We start from the raw sequence: 20,000 nt of genomic DNA on the forward strand, positions 1-20,000 counted from the left end.
GTCTTGGTATCCTTTGTTGAAAGAGCAGAAATGCACTACTGGGACCTAGGTGAACTAATGACAATACCCATTTGTGTTCAGCCACCAATCAGCAGATAGCTCCCAGTAGTGCTCCTGTCTAGTGTTCTTCACAGGACCTTTAAAACAAGCGTACCACCCGGCTGAATTTACCGACCACCAGGCTAAATTTTAAGCCATTAAGCTAAAATTATCTATAATTAAAGTGTTTGTAATGTCTGGCGACCATATCGTGGTGCACCCCACGATTGGGTGAAGCCGGATTCCTCAACTAAATACATTATGAGATGCAGGCGGAGGAATGGCAGGATGTTTGCCATAAATAAACGGCAAGTATTTTACAAACGAACGGTCTTTAAAAATTGTAATGAATAAAACTGCTCCTGCTTTTAAGATTCATTTTATATACAGGTAGCCCTCAGTTTACGCCGGGGTTAGGTTCGAGAAGGAATGGTTGTAAATAGAAACCGTTGTAAATTGAAACCCAGTTTATAATGTAAGTCAATGGGAAGTGAGGGAGATAGGTTCCAGGCCCCTCCCAAAATTGTCATAAGTAACATCTAATACATTATTTTTAAAGCTTTGAAATGAAGACTTAAATGCTGAACAGCATTATAAACCTAATAAAATAATCACACAACACAGAACATATAATTAAACTAAGTTAAATGAACAAAAACATTTGCTAAACAGCATTATAAACCTAATAAAATAATCACAACACAGACTTCACTTGCATTTTTCTGCAAACAGTTATTTCTATGCATTCCATTCTGGACTGATTTATAGACAGGAAGACCTTGCTCCTTTGAAATCTGCTCGATAGCTCATGTCTGGTTAATTTCAGCTTGCTTGGCTTTGCTGCAAAACAAGCCGACAGCTCCACCTACTGGCTATTTTAATAAATGCACTGCTTCTCAATGCTTTTCAATAGCAGTCACATGACTGGAAAAAAGGTTGTTATTTTCTCTTGTTAAGTGTAGTCAGTCCACGGGTCATCCATTACTTATGGAATATATCTCTTCCTAACAGGAAGCTGCAAGAGGATCACCCAAGCAGAGCTGCTATATAGCTCCTCCCCTCACATGTCATATTCAGTCATTCTCTTGCAGCCTAACTAAAGATAGGTCGCTGTGAGAGGTCTGTGGTGTTTTTTAACTTAGTTTATTTCTACAATCAAAAGTTTGTTATTTTAAATGGCACCGGAGTGTGCCGTTTGTTCTCAGGCAGTATTAGAAGAAGAATCTGCCTGCGTTTTCTATGATCTTAGCAGACGTAACTAAGATCCACTGGCTGTTCTCATCTGAGGAGTGAGGTAACTTCAGAAAAGGGGAATAGCATGCAGGGCCCCCCTGCAAATGAGGTATGTGCAGTAAATTATTTTTCTGAGGAATGGAATTGACTGAGAAAATACTGCTGATACCAATGTAAAGTAAGTTCAGCCTTAAATGCAGTGATAGCAACTGGTATTAGGCTGATGAGTGTGTGTACACTGAATGTATTTTTCTAAGGAATGGAATTGACTCTGAAAATACTGTTAATACTGAAATAATGTATGAGCCTTAACTGCAGTAAAAGCGACTGGTAGCAGGCTTATTAATAACAATTCATAACTTTTCAAATGTATGTTTAAAACGTTTACTGGCATGTTAATCGTTTTTTGTGAGGTACTTGGTGATAAAACTTATTGGGGCATGATTTTTACCACATGGCCATCTTTGTTTTCTGCATAGAAACAGTTATCTGAGCTTCCCCACTGTTGTAATATGAGTGGGAGGGGCCTATTTTAGCGCTTTTTTGCGCAGTAAAAATTTAGTCACAATCTGTCTACTTCATCCTCCATGATCCAGATCGTCTCTAGAGAGCTCAGGGGTCTTCAAAATTCATTTTGAGGGAGGTAATCAGTCACAGCAGACCTGTGACAGTGTGTTTTGACTGTGATAAAAACGTTAATTATTAAATTGTTATCCATTTTTGGGTATTAAGGGGTTAATCATCCATTTGCTGGTGGGTGCAATCCTTTGCTAACTTAATACATTTACTGTGAAAAATTGGTTGCTATAACTATTTTGCTTCATTGTTATTTCAACTGTGACAGCTTTTTGTGCTTCTTAAAGGCACAGTAGCGTTTTTTATATTGCTTGTAAATTTATTTAGAAAAGTATTTCCAAGCTTGCTAGTCTCATTGCTAGTCTGTTTAAACATGTCTGACACAGATGAATCTCTTTGTTCACTATGTTTAAAGGCCAATGTGGAGCCCAATAGAAATTTGTGTACTAATTGCATTGATGTTACTTTAAATAAAAGTCAATCTTTACATGTAAAGAAATTATAACCAGACAACGTGGGGGAAGTTATGCCGACTAACTCTCCTCACGTGTCAGTACCTTCGCCTCCCGCTCAGGAGGTGCGTGATTTTGTGGCGCCAAGTACATCAGGGAGGCCCTTACAAATCACTTTACAAGACATGGCTACTGTTATGACAGAAGTATTATCTAAATTGCCAGAATTAAGAGGCAAGCGCGATAGCTCTGGGTTAAGGACAGAGCGCGCGGATGAGGTGAGAGCCATGTCAGATACTGCGTCACAGTTTGCAAAACATGAAGACGGAGAGCATCATTCTGTGGGTGACGGATCTGATCCAGGGAGACTGGATTCAGAGATTTCTAATTTTAAATTTAAGCTTGAGAACCTCCGCATATTGCTAGGGGAGGTATTAGCGGCTCTGAATGATTGTAACACGGTTGCAATTCCAGAAAAATTATGTAGGTTGGATAAATACTATGCGGTACCGGTGTGTACTGACGTGTTTCCTATACCTAAAAGGCTTACAGAGATTATTAGCAAGGAGTGGGATAGACCTGGTGTGCCTTTTTCCCCTCCTCCCATATTTAGGAAAATGTTTCCTATAGACGCCACCACACGAGACTTATGGCAGACGGTCCCTAAGGTGGAGGGAGCAGTTTCTACTTTAGCTAAGCGTACCACTATCCCGGTGGAGGATAGTTGTGCCTTTTCAGATCCAATGGATAAGAAATTAGAGGGTTACCTTAAGAAAATGTTTGTTCAACAAGGTTTTATCTTACAGCCCCTTGCATGCAATTGCGCCTGTCACTGCTGCGGCGGCATTCTGGTTTGAGTCTCTGGAAGAGGCCATTCGCACAGCTCCATTGGATGAAATTATGAACAAGCTTAAAGCACTTAAGCTAGCTAACGCATTTGTTTCTGATGCCGTCGTACATTTAACTAAACTACGGCTAAGAACTCCGGATTCGCCATCCAAGCGCGCAGAGCGCTATGGCTTAAATCCTGGTCAGTTGACGTGACTTCTAAATCTAAATTGCTTAATATTCCTTTCAAAGGGCAGACCTTATTCGGGCCCGGCTTGAAAGAAATTATAGCTGACATTACGGGAGGTAAGGGCCATGCTCTACCTCAGGACAGGGCCAAATCAAAGGCCAAACAGTCTAATTTTCGTGCCTTTCGTAACTTCAAGGCAGGAGCAGCATCAACTTCCTCCGCTCCAAAACAGGAAGGAGCTGTTGCTCGTTACAGGCAGGGCTGGAAAGTTAACCAGTCCTGGAACAAGGGCAAGCAGGCCAAGAAACCTGCTGCTGCCCCTAAGACAGCATGAAGAGAGGGCCCCCTATCCGGAAACGGATCTAGTGGGGGGGCAGACTTTCTCTCTTCGCCCAGGCTTGGCAAGAGATGTCCAGGATCCCTGGGCGTTGGAGATCATATCTCAGGGATATCTCCTGGACTTCAAAACTTCTCCTCCACGAGGGAGATTTCATCTTTCAAGGTTATCAGCAAACCAAATAAAGAAAGAGGCGTTTCTACGCTGTGTACAAGACCTCTTACTAATGGGGGTGATCCACCCAGTTCCGCGGACGGAACACGGGCAAGGATTCTATTCAAATCTATTTGTGGTTCCCAAGAAAGAGGGAACCTTCAGACCAATCTTGGACTTAAAAATCCTAAACAAATTCCTAAGAGTTCCATCATTCAAAATGGAAACTATTCGAACCATCCTTCCCATGATCCAAGAGGGTCAGTACATGACCACAGTGGACTTAAAGGATGCCTACCTTCACATACCGATTCACAAGGATCATTATCGGTACCTAAGATTTGCTTTCCTAGACAGGCATTACCAGTTTGTAGCTCTTCCCTTCGGATTAGCTACGGCTCCAAGAATCTTTACAAAAGTTCTGGGCTCACTTCTGGCGGTACTAAGACCGCGAGGCATAGCGGTGACTCCGTACCTAGATGACATTCTGATACAAGCGTCAAGTTTTAAAACTGCCAAGTCTCATACAGAGATAGTTCTGGCATTTCTGAGGTCGCATGGGTGGAAGGTGAACGTGGAAAAGAGTTCTCTATTACCACTTACAAGGGTTCCCTTTCTAGGGACTCTTATAGATTCTGTAGAGATGAAAATTTACCTGACGGAGTCCAGGTTATCAAAACTTCTAAATGCTTGCCGTGTCCTTCATTCCATTCCACACCCGTCAGTAGCTCAGTGCATGGAAGTAATCGGCTTAATGGTAGCGGCAATGGACATAGTACCATATGCGCGCCTGCATCTCAGACCGCTGCAATTGTGCATGCTAAGTCAGTGGAACGGGGATTACTCAGATTTGTCCCCCCTACTAAATCTGGATCAAGAGACCAGAGATTCTCTTCTATGGTGGCTTTCTCGGCCACTTCTGTCCAAGGGGATGACCTTTCGCAGGCCAGATTGGACGATTGTAACAACAGACGCCAGCCTTCTAGGCTGGGGCGCAGTCTGGAACTCCCTGAAGGCTCAGGGATTATGGACTCAGGAGGAGAAACTCCTCCCAATAAATATTCTGGAATTAAGAGCAATATTCAATGCTCTCCTAGCTTGGCCTCAGTTAGCAACTCTGAGGTTCATCAGATTTCAGTCGGACAACATCACGACTGTGGCTTACATCAGCCATCAAGGGGGAACCAGAAGTTCCCTAGCGAAGTTGGAAGTCTCAAAGATAATTCGCTGGGCAGAGTCTCACTCTTGCCACCTGTCAGCGATTTACATCCCAGGCATGGAGAACTAGGAGGCGGATTTTCTAAGTCGCCAGACTTTTCATCCGGGGGAGTGGGAACTTCATCCGGAGGTCTTTGCTCAACTGATTCATCGTTGGGGCAAACCAGATCTGGATCTCATGGCGTCTCGCCAGAACGCCAAGCTTCCTTGTTACGGATCCAGGTCCAGGGACCCGGGAGCGGTGCTGATAGATGCTCTGACAGCCCCTTGGGTCTTCAACATGGCTTATGTGTTTCCACCATTTCCGATGCTTCCTCGTTTGATTGCCAAGATCAAACAGGAGAGAGCTTCGGTGATTCTGATAGCGCCTGCGTGGCCACGCAGGACCTGGTATGCAGACCTAGTGGACATGTCGTCCTGTCCACCGTGGTCTCTGCCTCTGAGACAGGACCTTCTAATTCAGGGTCCTTTCAACCATCCAAATCTAATTTCTCTGAGGCTGACTGCATGGAGATTGAACGCTTGATTCTATCAAAGCGTGGCTTCTCGGAGTCGGTTATTGATACCTTAATACAGGCTAGGAAGCCTGTTACCAGAAAAATTTACCATAAGATATGGCGTAAATATTTATATTGGTGCGAATCCAAGAGTTACTCATGGAGTAAGGTTAGGATTCCTAGGATATTGTCCTTTCTACAAGAGGGTTTAGAAAAGGGCTTATCTGCTAGTTCGTTAAAGGGACAGATTTCTGCTCTGTCTATTCTTCTACACAAACGTCTGGCTGAAGTTCCAGACGTTCAGGCTTTTTGTCAGGCTTTAGCTAGGATTAAGCCTGTGTTTAAGACTGTTGCTCCGCCGTGGAGCTTAAACTTAGTTCTTAACGTTCTTCAAGGCGTTCCATTTGAACCCCTTCATTCCATTGATATCAAGCTGTTATCCTGGAAGGTTCTGTTTTTGATGGCTATTTCCTCGGCTCGAAGAGTCTCTGAGTTATCTGCCTTACATTGTGATTCTCCTTATCTGATTTTTCATTCCGACAAGGTAGTTCTGCGTACTAAACCTGGGTTCTTACCTAAGGTAGTTACTAACAAGAATATCAATCAAGAGATTGTTGTTCCATCACTGTGTCCTAACCCTTCTTCAAAGAAGGAACGACTTTTGCATAATTTGGACGTAGTCCGTGCCCTGAAGTTCTATTTGCAGGCAACTAAAGATTTTCGTCAAACTTCTTCCCTGTTTGTCGTTTACTCTGGACAGAGAAGAGGTCAAAAGGCTTCGGCTACCTCTCTCTCTTTTTGGCTTTGTAGAATAATACGTTTAGCCTATGAGACTGCTGGACAGCAGCCTCCTGAAAGGATTACAGCTCATTCTACTAGAGCTGTGGCTTCCACCTGGGCCTTTAAAAATGAGGCCTCTGTTGATCAGATTTGCAAGGCTGCAACTTGGTCTTCACTTCACACTTTTTCAAAATTTTACAAATTTGACACTTTTGCTTCTTCGGAGGCTATTTTTGGGAGAAAGGTACTTCAGGCAGTGGTTCCTTCTGTTTAATGTTCCTGCCTTGTCCCTCCCTTCATCCGTGTACTTTAGCTTTGGTATTGGTATTCCATAAGTAATGGATGACCCGTGGACTGACTACACTTAACAAGAGAAAACATAATTTATGCTTACCTGATAAATTTATTTCTCTTGTAGTGTAGTCAGTCCACGGTCCGCCCTGTCTTTAAGGCAGATCTAAATTTTAATTAAACTCCAGTCACCACTACACCCTATGGTTTCTCCTTTCTCGTCTGCTTTGGTCGAATGACTGAATATGACATGTGAGGGGAGGAGCTATATAGCAGCTCTGCTTGGGTGATCCTCTTGCAGCTTCCTGTTAGGAAGAGATATATTCCATAAGTAATGGATGACCCGTGGACTGACTACACTACAAGAGAAATAAATTTATCAGGTAAGCATAAATTATGTTTTTTTAACGGTGTAAATTGAACCGTTGTAAAACGAGGGCCACCTGTACTATGTTTTAAAGTGCCAGACAGTACAGATTATCTTTAAATAAAATGGATGTTAAAAGGGACGGTCTAGTCAAAATTGAACTTTCATGATTCAGATAGGGCATAAAATTTTAAACAACTTTCCAATTCACTTTCATCATCAAATTTGCTTTGTTTTCTTGGTATTCTTTTTTTAGTTTAAAGCTAAACCTAGGTAGACTCATATGCAAATTTCTAAGTCCTTGAAGTCCGCCTCTTATTTAAAAAGGCATCTGACAGTTTTTCACAGCTAGGAGGGCGTTAGTTAATGTGTGCCATATAGATAACATTGTTGTCATGCAGGTAAAGATACTTATGAGAAGGCACTGATTGGCTAAAATGCAAGTCTGTCAAAAGAACTGAAATAAGGGGGCAGTTTGCAGAGGCTTAGATACAAGGTAATCACAGAGGTAAAAAGTATATTAATATAAACGTGTTGGTTATGCAAAACTAGGGAATGGGTAATAAAAGGGATTAGCTATTTTATTTAAACAAAAATTTTGGGAGTAGACTGTCCCTTTAAAATTAGCAATTAGGCCTGACCGAGCTCTAAGATGGAGGCTTAGGTGAAGAGCTCCGTGCAGTCAGGATATATACATGAGCATTATAGCATACTACAATGTGAAAAAAGAATCATTTGGGCAAGGAGAGACCATCTAAAAGCTAATCCATGCTTTAGTTTGCCCGGATAACAACAAGGAGTGCGGATTAGACTCAGCCTGAGAGACATCAGCCGGGTAACGGTGACACAACCCGCAGGGTACATAGAGACATCGGAGCAGACAAAACACCTCAGGCACTCAGAAATATTAACGGTGCACCTTCGGCACGAAACAGCAGTCCAGAAGCTCCTACCCGGCTGAGGGAGGATGTGAAAAGTGCACGGGACTTTTTGATCCGCCATTGACACGTGGGGGAAGAACTCCGCATCATCTCACTGAGCTGTCGGAAATCAGAGGCGCTACTTGCCTCATTAGACTTACTGAACAGGCCGGGCGAAAACATGCTGACAGGTATCTGTAAGTAAAAGGGACTATCAGAACCATGCAGGGGTTATGCAATGGCGGCTAAAGTTTAACCAGAGACGCAGCTAAAATAAAGGTGCGTAGCAAAGGTCAATTTGGCGCGGTAAGCTCATATAACTGGCATACAATGTGAAGTAAGGGAATCACTTAACATATTACTGTCAGTGTAAAACAGAGAGGGGTCATTTTGGAGGAGTCTCAACACAGGCCGCAAGATTAAAAACCCAACCAGGTTTTAATTCACAAAAGCAATAGGAAGTGGGGGTGGAGAATTGTGCTACTATCCTGAGCAACAAATATTTTTCTTTTCTCTTCTCTTAACCGCAAGGAAGATAATTAGACACTGCAATATTCCTGTTATTTACCAGTATTTAGAATCACTCCCCCCCTTCCCTCCTTTCCTATTACACCTGGTGGAACACACAGAATAAAAAAAAGAGAGCAAATAAAAACACGGATATACCATGTCGGCCAGAAAACCAAATAAAATAGATAGACCCCCTAAGACAACACCTGTGGACACTTTTTTTAAAACATCAAGGGCAAACAAGATTCCTGAAGTCATGGAATCGGAGACAGAGGAGGAGGGATTTGAAGGGTCTTCTGATTCAACTCCTGCAGAGCAAATCCCTGTCACAAAAGCAGACTTGCAAACATTGGTCTCCAAGAAAGACATTGACACAAATTTTGAAAAATTGTGGAGCAAAATAGATAAACTCCATTCTTCAGTAACTGCAAGTTTAAAAGAAATAAAAGATGACATCACTGAAATTGGCAACAGGGTGGACACCCTTGAAACTAATCAAGAAGAATTATCTGAGGATATTTCCACTCTCTCAAAATCTTATAACTCCCAACAGCAAGAAATTCAGGAACTTCAGGAAAAAATGGAGGACCTGGAGAACAGGTCGAGGAGATGCAATCTACGTCTTAAGGGAATCCCGGAATCAATCCTGAATAAGGACTTAAACTCTTACCTCCTACAACTGTTCCGTGCAATCACAGGAGACAACACAGATGACTCCTTTCAGATAGAGAGAGCTCACAGAGCCCTTAGAGCTAAACCTAAAGATGACTTACCGCCCAGAGATATTATTATCAAATTTTTACGTTTCCCTGAGAAAGAAAGAATTCTACAGGCAGCACGCCAAAATCCTACTTTTAAATTCCAGGGGAACGTGATACAGTTCTATCAGGACCTTTGTATACGCACTCTTCAACGCCGCAATACACTAAGACCACTCACAACCCTCCTCAGGAAAAATCAAATACCATATAGATGGGGATTCCCATTCGCCTTGATAGTGATGAAAGAAGGCAGATCCATCAGCATCAAATCGCTTGAGGAAGTGCCCTCAGGGTGCAAACAACTAGGCTTGGATATACCTGATGTCTCCAACATTAATCCTCCAACCAGTTCATTAGTCCCTATGGAACCTAGGGGCTCCCCTCTCAAGAGCAAATGGACAAAGATCCCTAAGGGGGGCAAGAAATCTAAATCCTGATGCTCACAATTTCAGTTGCACAGAGAACACTGGACTTATCCTTGAAATGCTGACCCTCACAAAGCAGGGCTTCCCACTGAGGGAATCTTTTGGAAGGACTAGTGTCTTTTCAATTCCTCATTGGGGAGTTGGACATGCTCACGAACTGAGGTTTCCTATATCCTTTTTTTTTTATATAAGGTTCTTACCGTTTCCCTGCCCTTTGGTAATAGGTAAAGGGCGAAATTACTGAGAAAGTTAGTTGTGGATAATGTATAGCTATTATGTACTTGTTAAAATATGCTTAATGCCATTTGTTGCAATAGGGCTGTCATTTAGTCCTAATGACTGCACACTTCACCTCTCCTCTTCTTTCCTTTTTCCTCTTTACTCTTTTCTGTCTCTTGTCTTCCCAGTATTCCTTGAGCCATTCCTTTACTCCCTTACACTCTCTCTGGGAGGGGATGAAATTAAGGTACAGAAACATCTATACGTTCTGGTTTAAGTTTATGTTTATTCTGATGTTTAAAGTTGTTAAGTTTAAGTATGAAACAAGGGGTTATGCTCATCTCAAATCATGCACTATCACAGATAACGTAGTTTTTTGTGGCTCTTCCGTTGCTCCTCCTCCAGGGGCTTTCCTGAGACTGCAGGTAAGTGCGGTTTTTATTTATGACAATAACATAGACCAATCCCGACACACCACAAGATGACTCTTCCCAATATTAATTTAGTATCACACAATGTAAGAGGCCTGCACTCGGACATTAAGAGACGTACAGCTCTCACACAATACAGGAACTTACACGCCAACATAGTGTATTTACAAGAGACCCATTTTGTTAAATCCTCTGTCCCCAAATATTGGTCGAGAGACTACACTCAACATTATCATGCCACATCAAACACAAAGAAACGAGGGGTTTCCATCTTGATTCACCACTCACTTTTATTTGTACATGGGGAAACGATAGCGGATAAGGAGGGTAGGTACATACTGGTACAGGGCCAGATACAGGGAGTGGATGTGGTGCTGTGCAATATCTATGCTCCGAATGAGAAACAGAATGTCTTTTTCAGAGACATTTCACACTTGTTGACCGGATGGTCTAAAATGCGGATCATATTAGCAGGTGACTTTAACCTGGATATTCAAAGATTAGTACATGGCCCTACCATGATTTCCAAAAAAAGTGGGAGACTTAGATCTATGGCCAAATCCATTATGGACTCCCTGGGCCCCCATTCTCTAATTGATTCGTGGAAGACGTTGCATGGTTTAACCACAGACACAACATATTACTCAGCAGCTCATAAGACTTACACCAAGCTGGATTACATTTTCATAAGCCAAATACTACAACCGGTTCTTAGAGCAGCAAACATACACACGTGTGTATGGTCGGACCACTCTGTCACCCAGGTTCAGTTGGGGGACTTGAGAGACCCAAATAGGGCGAAGTCTTGGACTTTTGACCCATCATGCACTAAAAGTCCCCAGATTAAAAAGAACATATTAAGAGCATTGGAGGAATATTGGAATATTAACTTAGACTCAACCTCTAATCCTATCAATGTTTGGGCAGCGCATAAATCAGTGATCCGGGGGCTTCTCATCAAAGAAAAAGCCATACTAGCGAGGAAAACTAAAACCCATATTTCCCTATTGTATTCCGAGATAGAGGAATTAGAACGCTCCCACAAAAAGACTTACTCGGCCACTACACTCCAATCACTACAACTAAAAAAACAGTCTCTGGCAAAATATTTAAATGAACACTCCATTAAAGCAGCACATAGGTTGAAATCAGCCTACTTTCTTTATGCTAACAAACCAGACAAATTTTTAGCCAAAAAAATTAGGGATACCCACCAAATATCATCAATCCCAATTTTGCAAGACACGTCGGGTCATTTAACCTCACACCCACAAGAGATAGTGGATACATTCGCACACTATTATAGGGATCTCTACGACGGTAGAAAGGTAGATTACAACAATAATACACAACAAAAGCAAACCGACTTCCTAGATGGTGTAAACTTGGGGGTTATTTCAGAGGAAGATCATAACATGCTTAATGCTAAAGTCACACGGGAGGAAATTTTAGGGGTCCTTAGAGACCTCAAGTCAGGGAAGGCACCGGGACCAGATGGGTTCCCTGGTGAATATTACAAACTGTTTAAAGCAGAGCTACTCCCACACATTATTAAATTCGCTAATCATATCATGGAGGGCCATGAGATACCAGCAGAGCTACTACAAGCTAAAATTGTCGTACTGCCAAAACCAGGGAAAAATCCGAAATTTTGTAATAACTATAGACCAATCTCTTTAATAAACCAGGACATCAAAATTGTGACGAAGGTACTAGCTAATAGACTTAAGCAAATACTCCCGACATTAGTACACCCAGACCAGGTGGGCTTCGTGATGGGGAGGGAGGCCCCGGATAATGTCCGACGAATGACAGGGGTGATAGACTACTTGACAGAAAACGAAGTGCCTTCTCTGCTCCTCTCTTTGGACGCAGAGAAGGCATTCGACAGAGTGGACTGGAAGTACATGTGGACAGTGCTAGAAAAGAGAGGGATACATGGGCCCTTTTTAACAGCAATTCGCAATGTTTATTCTAGACCATCGGCGCGAGTTAGGGCAGTGGGACATCAATCAGTGGATATCCAAATTCAAAACGGCACTAGGCAGGGCTGCCCCCTCTCGCCGCTGCTGTTCGCGTTGTGTATAGAACCCCTGGCCGCTTCCATTAGGAACAACCCGGGAATAGAGGGTCTGCAGATTGGGAGGTTAACCCATAAAATCACTTTGTTCGCGGATGACATCTTGTTGACAATTACTAAACCACTCTTGTCACTTCCTTTGCTATATGAGGTTATCCAGGAGTTTTCCTCTATCTCGGGATATAAAATTAACTTGGATAAATGCGAAGCCCTTCCACTTAACCTCCCTAGACACACAATGAAAAATATCGAAACTAATTTCGAACTCAGATGGTCCAAACAAAGTATTAGGTACCTGGGAATAAATCTTACATCACACTCATCTAACCTTTATAGATTAAACTACCTTCCAATGTTTAAAAAAATCAGGTCAGACCTTAACAGATGGCAACCACTTAAGTTTTCATGGTATGGGAGACTGACATCCATTAAAATGAACATTCTACCAAGGATTCTGTATCTATTTAGAGTATTACCTATAAAAGTTAATAAACCTGACCTAGACTCTATCCAAAAAGCCCTTCACAACTTCCTTAGAGACAAGAAACAGGCTAGGATTTCCTCTCAACTACTCACGAGACATAGACAACTGGGAGGGGTTGGCCTACCTAACCTGCAGGACTACTATAAGGCAGCCAGACTTGCACAGATTTCTCTATGCGGGAGGAGGGATGACAGCATCTTGTGGCCCATCTTTGAGGCAGAGATGGGGAACCTTAACTCTCCAGAGGACATTATATGGGAAAGGGGGGCAAAGAGAGGGGAAATGCTACAGCTTTCCTCAATCACTAGATTGTCTAGACAGGAATGGAAATCAACGGTGGGACCCGACAATATCTTCCCGGAGAACTCTATGAAGATCCCTTTAAAGTACCTGTTAAACCCTGATCATAGGCCACTAGTAGGTAAATGGGAGAATAAGGGACTCTATAGAGTGGCGGACCTAGTGTGCAATGGAGCCCCCATAACCTACTCACAATTGAGCCAAAAAATAGACCCGATACCACTCCAGTGGTTCTTATACTTACAAATAGCATCAGCAATACGTCATTATCTATCCAAGACGGCCACTAGAAGTACTACAAGTTTAGAAAGATTGTGTGCCGCCTCCAGCAGACCCAAACGTGCAATCTCACTAATCTACCTTGACCTGCAGGCGCATAGAGCTAGCTCTAAGACTCCTTTAGTATTAAAATGGGAAACAGATCTAGGAGTGATAAAGGAACAGGGGGAGTGGGAGGAGCTGTTTTACGGTTCCTGTAGATCCCTATTGAGTGCAGACCTTAGAGAAAACATTATTAAGACCTCCTTTAGATGGTACCTTACTCCCCTTAGGACAGCGCATTTGGTGAAAGGCGGATCCAGACTTTGTTACAGGGGATGCAGGGAGGAAGGCACCTATCTACACATGTGGTGGGAATGCCCACAGGTTAACCATATATGGAGGAACCTCTCTGAATTGCTGAGTGCTCTTCTAGACGAGAGTATCCATCTCAGTTTGGCGCAGGCCCTCCTTCACGAACAGTTACCCAACTTAAACAAACACATTAATGCCTTCATCAGGATTTTATGCACTATAACCAGAGTTACTATAGCCAAATACTGGAAAACTGGGGTACCGGCGTGGAGGGAGATCATGGCTAAATTTGAACATACGTATTCTATGTATGAGTTAGCTGCATACACCCAGGGCACATCTGACACCTTCCAGAAAACATGGTATTACTGGATGCTGGGGGCCGGGGGGAGGTATGTGTCGGTTGGAGATGGAGGACCAGAGACGGTGGGGGGGGGGGGGTGACGGAGGAGCCACACTAGAAAGTAGCCTGTATTAATAGGTATATAAATACATTTCCGCTCCACATATTTTTAGTGCCTTTGAAAGATTGGAAGCAGTGGGGAGCGGGAAGGAGAGATGAAGTGCTGATAAGCTGTTTTTGCTATCATGATGTTAACCCTTGATTTATGACTGTTCTATTTTTCTTTTTTTTTCTCTTTTCCCTTCTATTTGTTTGGTAGTTTTCTTAATTAGTTAGATAAAATAAGTTTAAGACGAGTAACAGGTAGTTACTCACATAACCAGTCAACAGCTCAATCACAAGTATATATTCCCCTGGGAGACTACAGAAGAGAAATTGCCTCTACTTACACTATTGTTGAAAACCATTCCCAGGAAGGCATTAAGGTTGGATTATAAGGAGCTGGGGAGTTCCAGGGACCGAGTTGTCCCCTAACGGCGGGCCAAGATAGTAGGATCTGCTGGAACAATAAGTTTGCTAAATAAGTTGGCTACCTCGAAACTACTTGGACTCTCCCATATGATAATGTTAAGCTTTTCATTACAATGACATATGTATTGAGTTTGACTGGTACCTGTATTGTATTTTGCATTACCTAATAAAAACAATTTAATCATAAAATTAGCAATTAATTTGTGCATTGAAGAGCAGAAAAAGTTATCTTACAAATTATTACACTGCCTTCACCGAGCTACTTCATAATGCCACCCGACTGGCAATTTTTTTTAGTGCAGAACACTGCTGTCCTTACCTAGGTATGCACTTCAACAAAGGATACCAACGGAACAAAGCAAATTAGATTAATTGAAATTCACTTGAAAGTTGTTTAAAATGCATTCTCTATCTAAATCATGAAAGCTTAAAGTGTCAGTAAACTTTAAAAATAATGTTATATAATTCTGCACATAGTGCAGAATTATATAACATTATAAAACATAATTGTACCCTATTAATTTAAAAAAAACAGCTGTTTTACAGACCCGCTCTCTGTACTCTGCTGAGCGGGTCTGTTATATTTACTCAGCGCATCGGGCCAGCTGTATAGTCACAACCCGGCCCGACCGCGCCCTAGCACTAAGTGCAGCTCGCTCCTGCTGTCAGACAGAGCAGGAGCGAGCTGCACTTAGTCTTATGGCGCGGTCGGGCCGGGCTGTGACTATACAGCTGGCCCGATGCGCTGACTAAAAATAACCGACCCGCTCAGCAGAGAGCGGGTCTGTAAAAGCGCCATTTTTTTAGCAAATTAAAAAAAGGTAAAAAAGGCGTTTATGGCTATAGCACCTAAATAATGTTATAATTCTGCACTATGTGCAGAATTATATAACATTATTTTTAAGGTTTACTGTCCCTTTAAGTTATCAGTTTCTATATATTATATTATTTATGAAGTTAAGGCCTTTAGAAAGTTGATTCGTAACGTTACTAAATTCAATCCGTTTAAAGCAAAAAAAAAACAAAAAAAAAAAAAAAAGTCTCCCATAATCACGTTTTCTTTTGAGCCAATTGAGATTCTGGCCGTTAGGCGGCCGTCACTCGACGTCATCCGCCCCTTCATCCTTCTGCGCATGTGCTAGATACTTTTTCTACACACAGAGAAGTGCGCAATGACAGAAGTAGGGCTTGGGAGGAGGTTTGGAGCCGAATGGTCGGGAATTTGTCAAAGATTTTTATGTCAAATAGATCGGTAATTTAAAAAGTTAACTTAGCGACTACCTCAATGATAGTTTAATAAATACTAGCTTGTCTTGATATCACCATAACTTGAACTTTAAAACTTGCATAAGAAAATTAAAAAAGGACATATAAGAAAAAAATAGGCTTAATCTATCTGTATCAAAATCATGTGGTCAATTTTAATAAAGGTATAAGGCTACAATGTAACTAAACTTAAAAGGGACAGTAAACTTGTAGTTACAAGACATTTCTGCTGTGCGGTTATAGAATAACATATCAGCCAAGTCTTAAAAGGGATAGTCTAGTCAAAATTAAACTTTCATGATCCAGATAGCAACTTTTGGTATCTTTATTTGAAAAGGTTGAAAGCTTAGGAGCCGGCCAATTTTAATACATTTTTTAAAGAATGCGGGCACACGCAAACATATGATACCCATACATGGGAACTAAAAGTAAATGCTTTATGGCACAATTCTGATTTAGCTGCAGCTGTGATATAAGGAGGATAACAGAGGACAGTAGGGACCAAATATGGGAGCCAGACCTAGGACCAGGATAAGCTATATTGCCACACCGCGGCAGGGATGCAAATGCAACTTCATTATGTGCTTCTCCACTATGTGAAATAAAATAAATAGCTTGCCAGTATTACTGTCAATATTGTGACTATCAACATTCTCCTATCTGAGGAACAATTTCTTAAAAAGGTTACGTTCAAATTAGGGCTGCAACTAACGATTATTTTCATAATCGATTAATCGGACGATTATTTTTTCGATTAATCGACTAATCTGATAAAAAGAGAATCAATAATATCCACATAATGAGTGTTAAAAAATATAAACTTCAGACTAAAACTTTACATTAACACAACGGTTTCTTCAATTTTTAAGCAGCAGAGAACAGTTTTATAATTAAACAAAACAAAACCACAAACTGTTTGAAAAGAGGTAGAACTAGGAAGAGTTAGACTATCACTGTTAATAATATTCTGTTATTCACTCTTTCAGAAACTTTGCATTGAAATGCAAACATCTCAACTTGTCCACATGCTTCTGGCTAAGGCTGGTTCTCCGTTTGCAGCTATATTTCCTGCAGCAGAGAAGAGGCACTCGGATGGTGTTGAGGTGCATATGTAGGGTTTTGCCAATTTCACCAAAGTGGTATATTTATCTTTGTTAGCTCTTCACCAATGCTAAGTGTTTTCTACCTTGGCAAGGGGCCTCTCAATAAAGTAACCCTTGATTTCATTCTAACATAAAAATATCTTGAATATCTATATGCAATGGTAAATAACCAGCTATAAGGTTAGGGGAAATATCTAGTCCGCTCTAAAAATAACGAATATATACTTATAAAGGTTGAATCTGGTACATATTATCACAATTTATTAAAAATGTAAAAAAAACCTATAAAAAACAAAATCAAAAGCGCTAAGGACTGTATATCAATAACAGGACAAAGCCTTACACATTTATTTATACAGTACATATAATCAGCAATAGCAAGCAATACACTAATAATTGTGCAAACAGATAATAGTGCACATCAATTTAAATAACTCCCATCAATCTAGGGGCAAGGTGTAAACAACAAGCTTGGCACTATATCATGAAAAGCATAGTTCCAAATCACCAGATTTAATATAAACAATCAAAATGATGACTTTTATATCTGGGCTGCACATAAGCCAGGGGAAGTTGTAAACGTATACTGTCCTGAAAAAGTGACAAGTAAACGTCTGTAGACGTCCTTTAGGCTAAGGACATAACCATAAAACACAATACCATATGCAGCAGTTCATTGGAGTGAAGCAGCTGGTGTTGTGCACAGACCAACTAATTGCAAACCGATTAATCGATTATGAGATTCGTTGACAACTATTTTCATAATCGATTATGACGATTAGTTGTTGCAGCTCTAGTTCAAATAGTCAACACTCCTTACACATCTGCCCTGTCTCCTCTGTAAAAGCCAGCACGCTGTATCGCAGGTTTTTAAAGAGAAAGGTGGAAGGGGTAGTAGGAAGGAATGGCAATTTAAAATAAACGTGTTTTTGACTATATGTATAAATCTACTTAATAGAAGGCATACCTTTGTACTATTTAGAGGGACACTGAACCCAAAATTTTTCTCTTTCGTGAATTCAGATAGAGCATGGAATTATAAGCAACTTTCTAATTTACTCCTAATATCAAATTTTCTTTATTCTCTTGCTATCTTTATTTGAAATGCAAGAATGTAAGTTTAGATGCGAGCCCATTTTATATGAACAACCTGGGTTGTCCTTGCTGATTGGTGGATAAATTCATCCACCAATAAAAAAAATAAAATAAAAAAAAAAAAAGTGCTGTCCAGAGGTCTGAACCAAAAAAAGCTTAGATGCCTTCTTTTTCAAATAAAGATAGCAAGAGAACGAAGAAAATTTGATAATAGGAGTAAATTAGAAAGTTGCTTAAAATTGCATGCTCTATTTGAATAATGAAAGAAAAAATTTGGGTTCAGGGTTCCTTTAAAGTGATGGTAAGCTCTCCCCTTTATAAAAACAGAATGTTAGCAATATTTTAGATGAAGATTAATTCATTAGTTGTAACGAAGATATGCAATAACTTACTTTTTAATGTAGCTCTGAAATTCAAATTCCCCACACTCCGGCCACCCACTCTCCCCTTAAAGGACCATGATAACCAAATGTTGTAACACTTGAAAGTAATGCAGTATAGCTGTAAAAAGCTGACTAGAAAATATCACCTGAACATCTCTATGTAAAAAAGTATTCACACCCCATTTTAAAAGGGACTTTAAGCAGCAAATCAGTATGCCAGTCCCAGCACACTCATGTTATTTCCCTATTTAGTTCAAGGAAGTTTACTTTGAAATCTCATGAGATCACAGTAAAAGTTCATGACCTCAGCACTGTTGATGCTGATCATTTTTTTTCCCCTTTCTCTTTACCTGCAGCTGGGAAGTAACTAAAAGATAACTTTTACAGAACACTTTGTGAGGTAAAATATTTGCCTTTTTTACATAGATAGGTTCAGGTGATATTTCCCCGTCAGCTTTTTACAGTTATCACTTTCAAGTCCCTTTAAGGAGGTACTTTTTTGTAGCTAGAGCACCGATTGGAGAACAGCTAACAGAAAAATGTACTTTTGGAGTGGGCGGAGGAGCGTGAGGTAGTATTTTAATTTCATATCTATATTAAAAAGGAATATTTCTTTACAACCGATGAATTAAACCCCATTTAAAATATCATTAACAATCAGTTTTTAAAAAGGGGAGAGTTTACAGTAAACGGTTTACCATCACTTTAACACTCCATAAACACTGCCAGCGAGAGCAGTTAAAGAGACACATGCAGGAATAACTGTGGTAACCATCCATCACCTTTCCCCTTAACTGGCTCTCAGGTGTTATGTCCCCCTGTCACCCAGTGCTGATGTCTCCCTTTGCTAGCATTGGTCTTCTTTAACAAGCTCCTACTGATGCCTGAATCAATTTAAAATAAAGGTTTGTACTTACAACATTAAGCACCAATGTATAAACACTGTATATACAAACCTCATGTGTTTACTGCCCCTTTAAACAAAAAGTAACAGAAAGAACATAAAATATACAAACCAAAACCACTGAACAGTTAGAGAGCACATGCTCCACACAGCCAAAGTAACGAGGTCACTATATTTACACTTAGAAATATTGCAACTATTTCAAAAGAATATATATATATTTATTTTTAATTAGATGTCTTAGTATATAAACTACTTATACTGTTTCAAAATATGATTATCACTCATCAGTTATGTACACAGGTAATAAAAATGTCTAAGATCTTACTGTACAATATAAGCCACTTCATATGCTCACATTTTCACACAAGTCTACTAGACATAGTTAAACTTGGACTTACTTGCCAACCCATTAATTATAACCAAAATCTACTGTTTTGTGTCATCAAAAATAACATGAATCTCATTAAACTATTAGCTCTAATCAACATTTACATATCCAACTATTTGGTGTTTTGTTATAGGCAAATGGCCAACAATTGACTACTTTGCATGAGTAGATAAGTCCACTTTGACTGGCCCACATGTACTATCACCAACCAACATTTAGAAATGCTTTATAATCAGCAGGCTGGGAATTCAAGATAAACCCCCATAGAATAGATTTGAGCAACCCTTTGCAAAATCACCTGAAAACGTGCTGACTGAGTC

General features: G+C 40.6%; 1 protein-coding gene across 1 annotated transcript in view; it reads right to left on the minus strand.

The window, feature by feature from the left end:
* Positions 1-20,000, minus strand: part of WDR24 (WD repeat domain 24) — a gene marked incomplete in the record, with an annotated part of 205,604 nt that overhangs the window by 184,856 nt on the left and 748 nt on the right. The window contains 1 exon segment of the mRNA XM_053694936.1: positions 19,979-20,000. This exon segment is cut by the window's right edge and continues 748 nt beyond it. Within this exon segment, the coding sequence (XP_053550911.1) occupies positions 19,979-20,000 (22 nt within the window).

The sequence above is a fragment of the Bombina bombina genome, chromosome 11, assembly GCF_027579735.1.
Source record: "Bombina bombina isolate aBomBom1 chromosome 11, aBomBom1.pri, whole genome shotgun sequence".
NCBI classification, from domain to species: domain Eukaryota; kingdom Metazoa; phylum Chordata; class Amphibia; order Anura; family Bombinatoridae; genus Bombina; species Bombina bombina.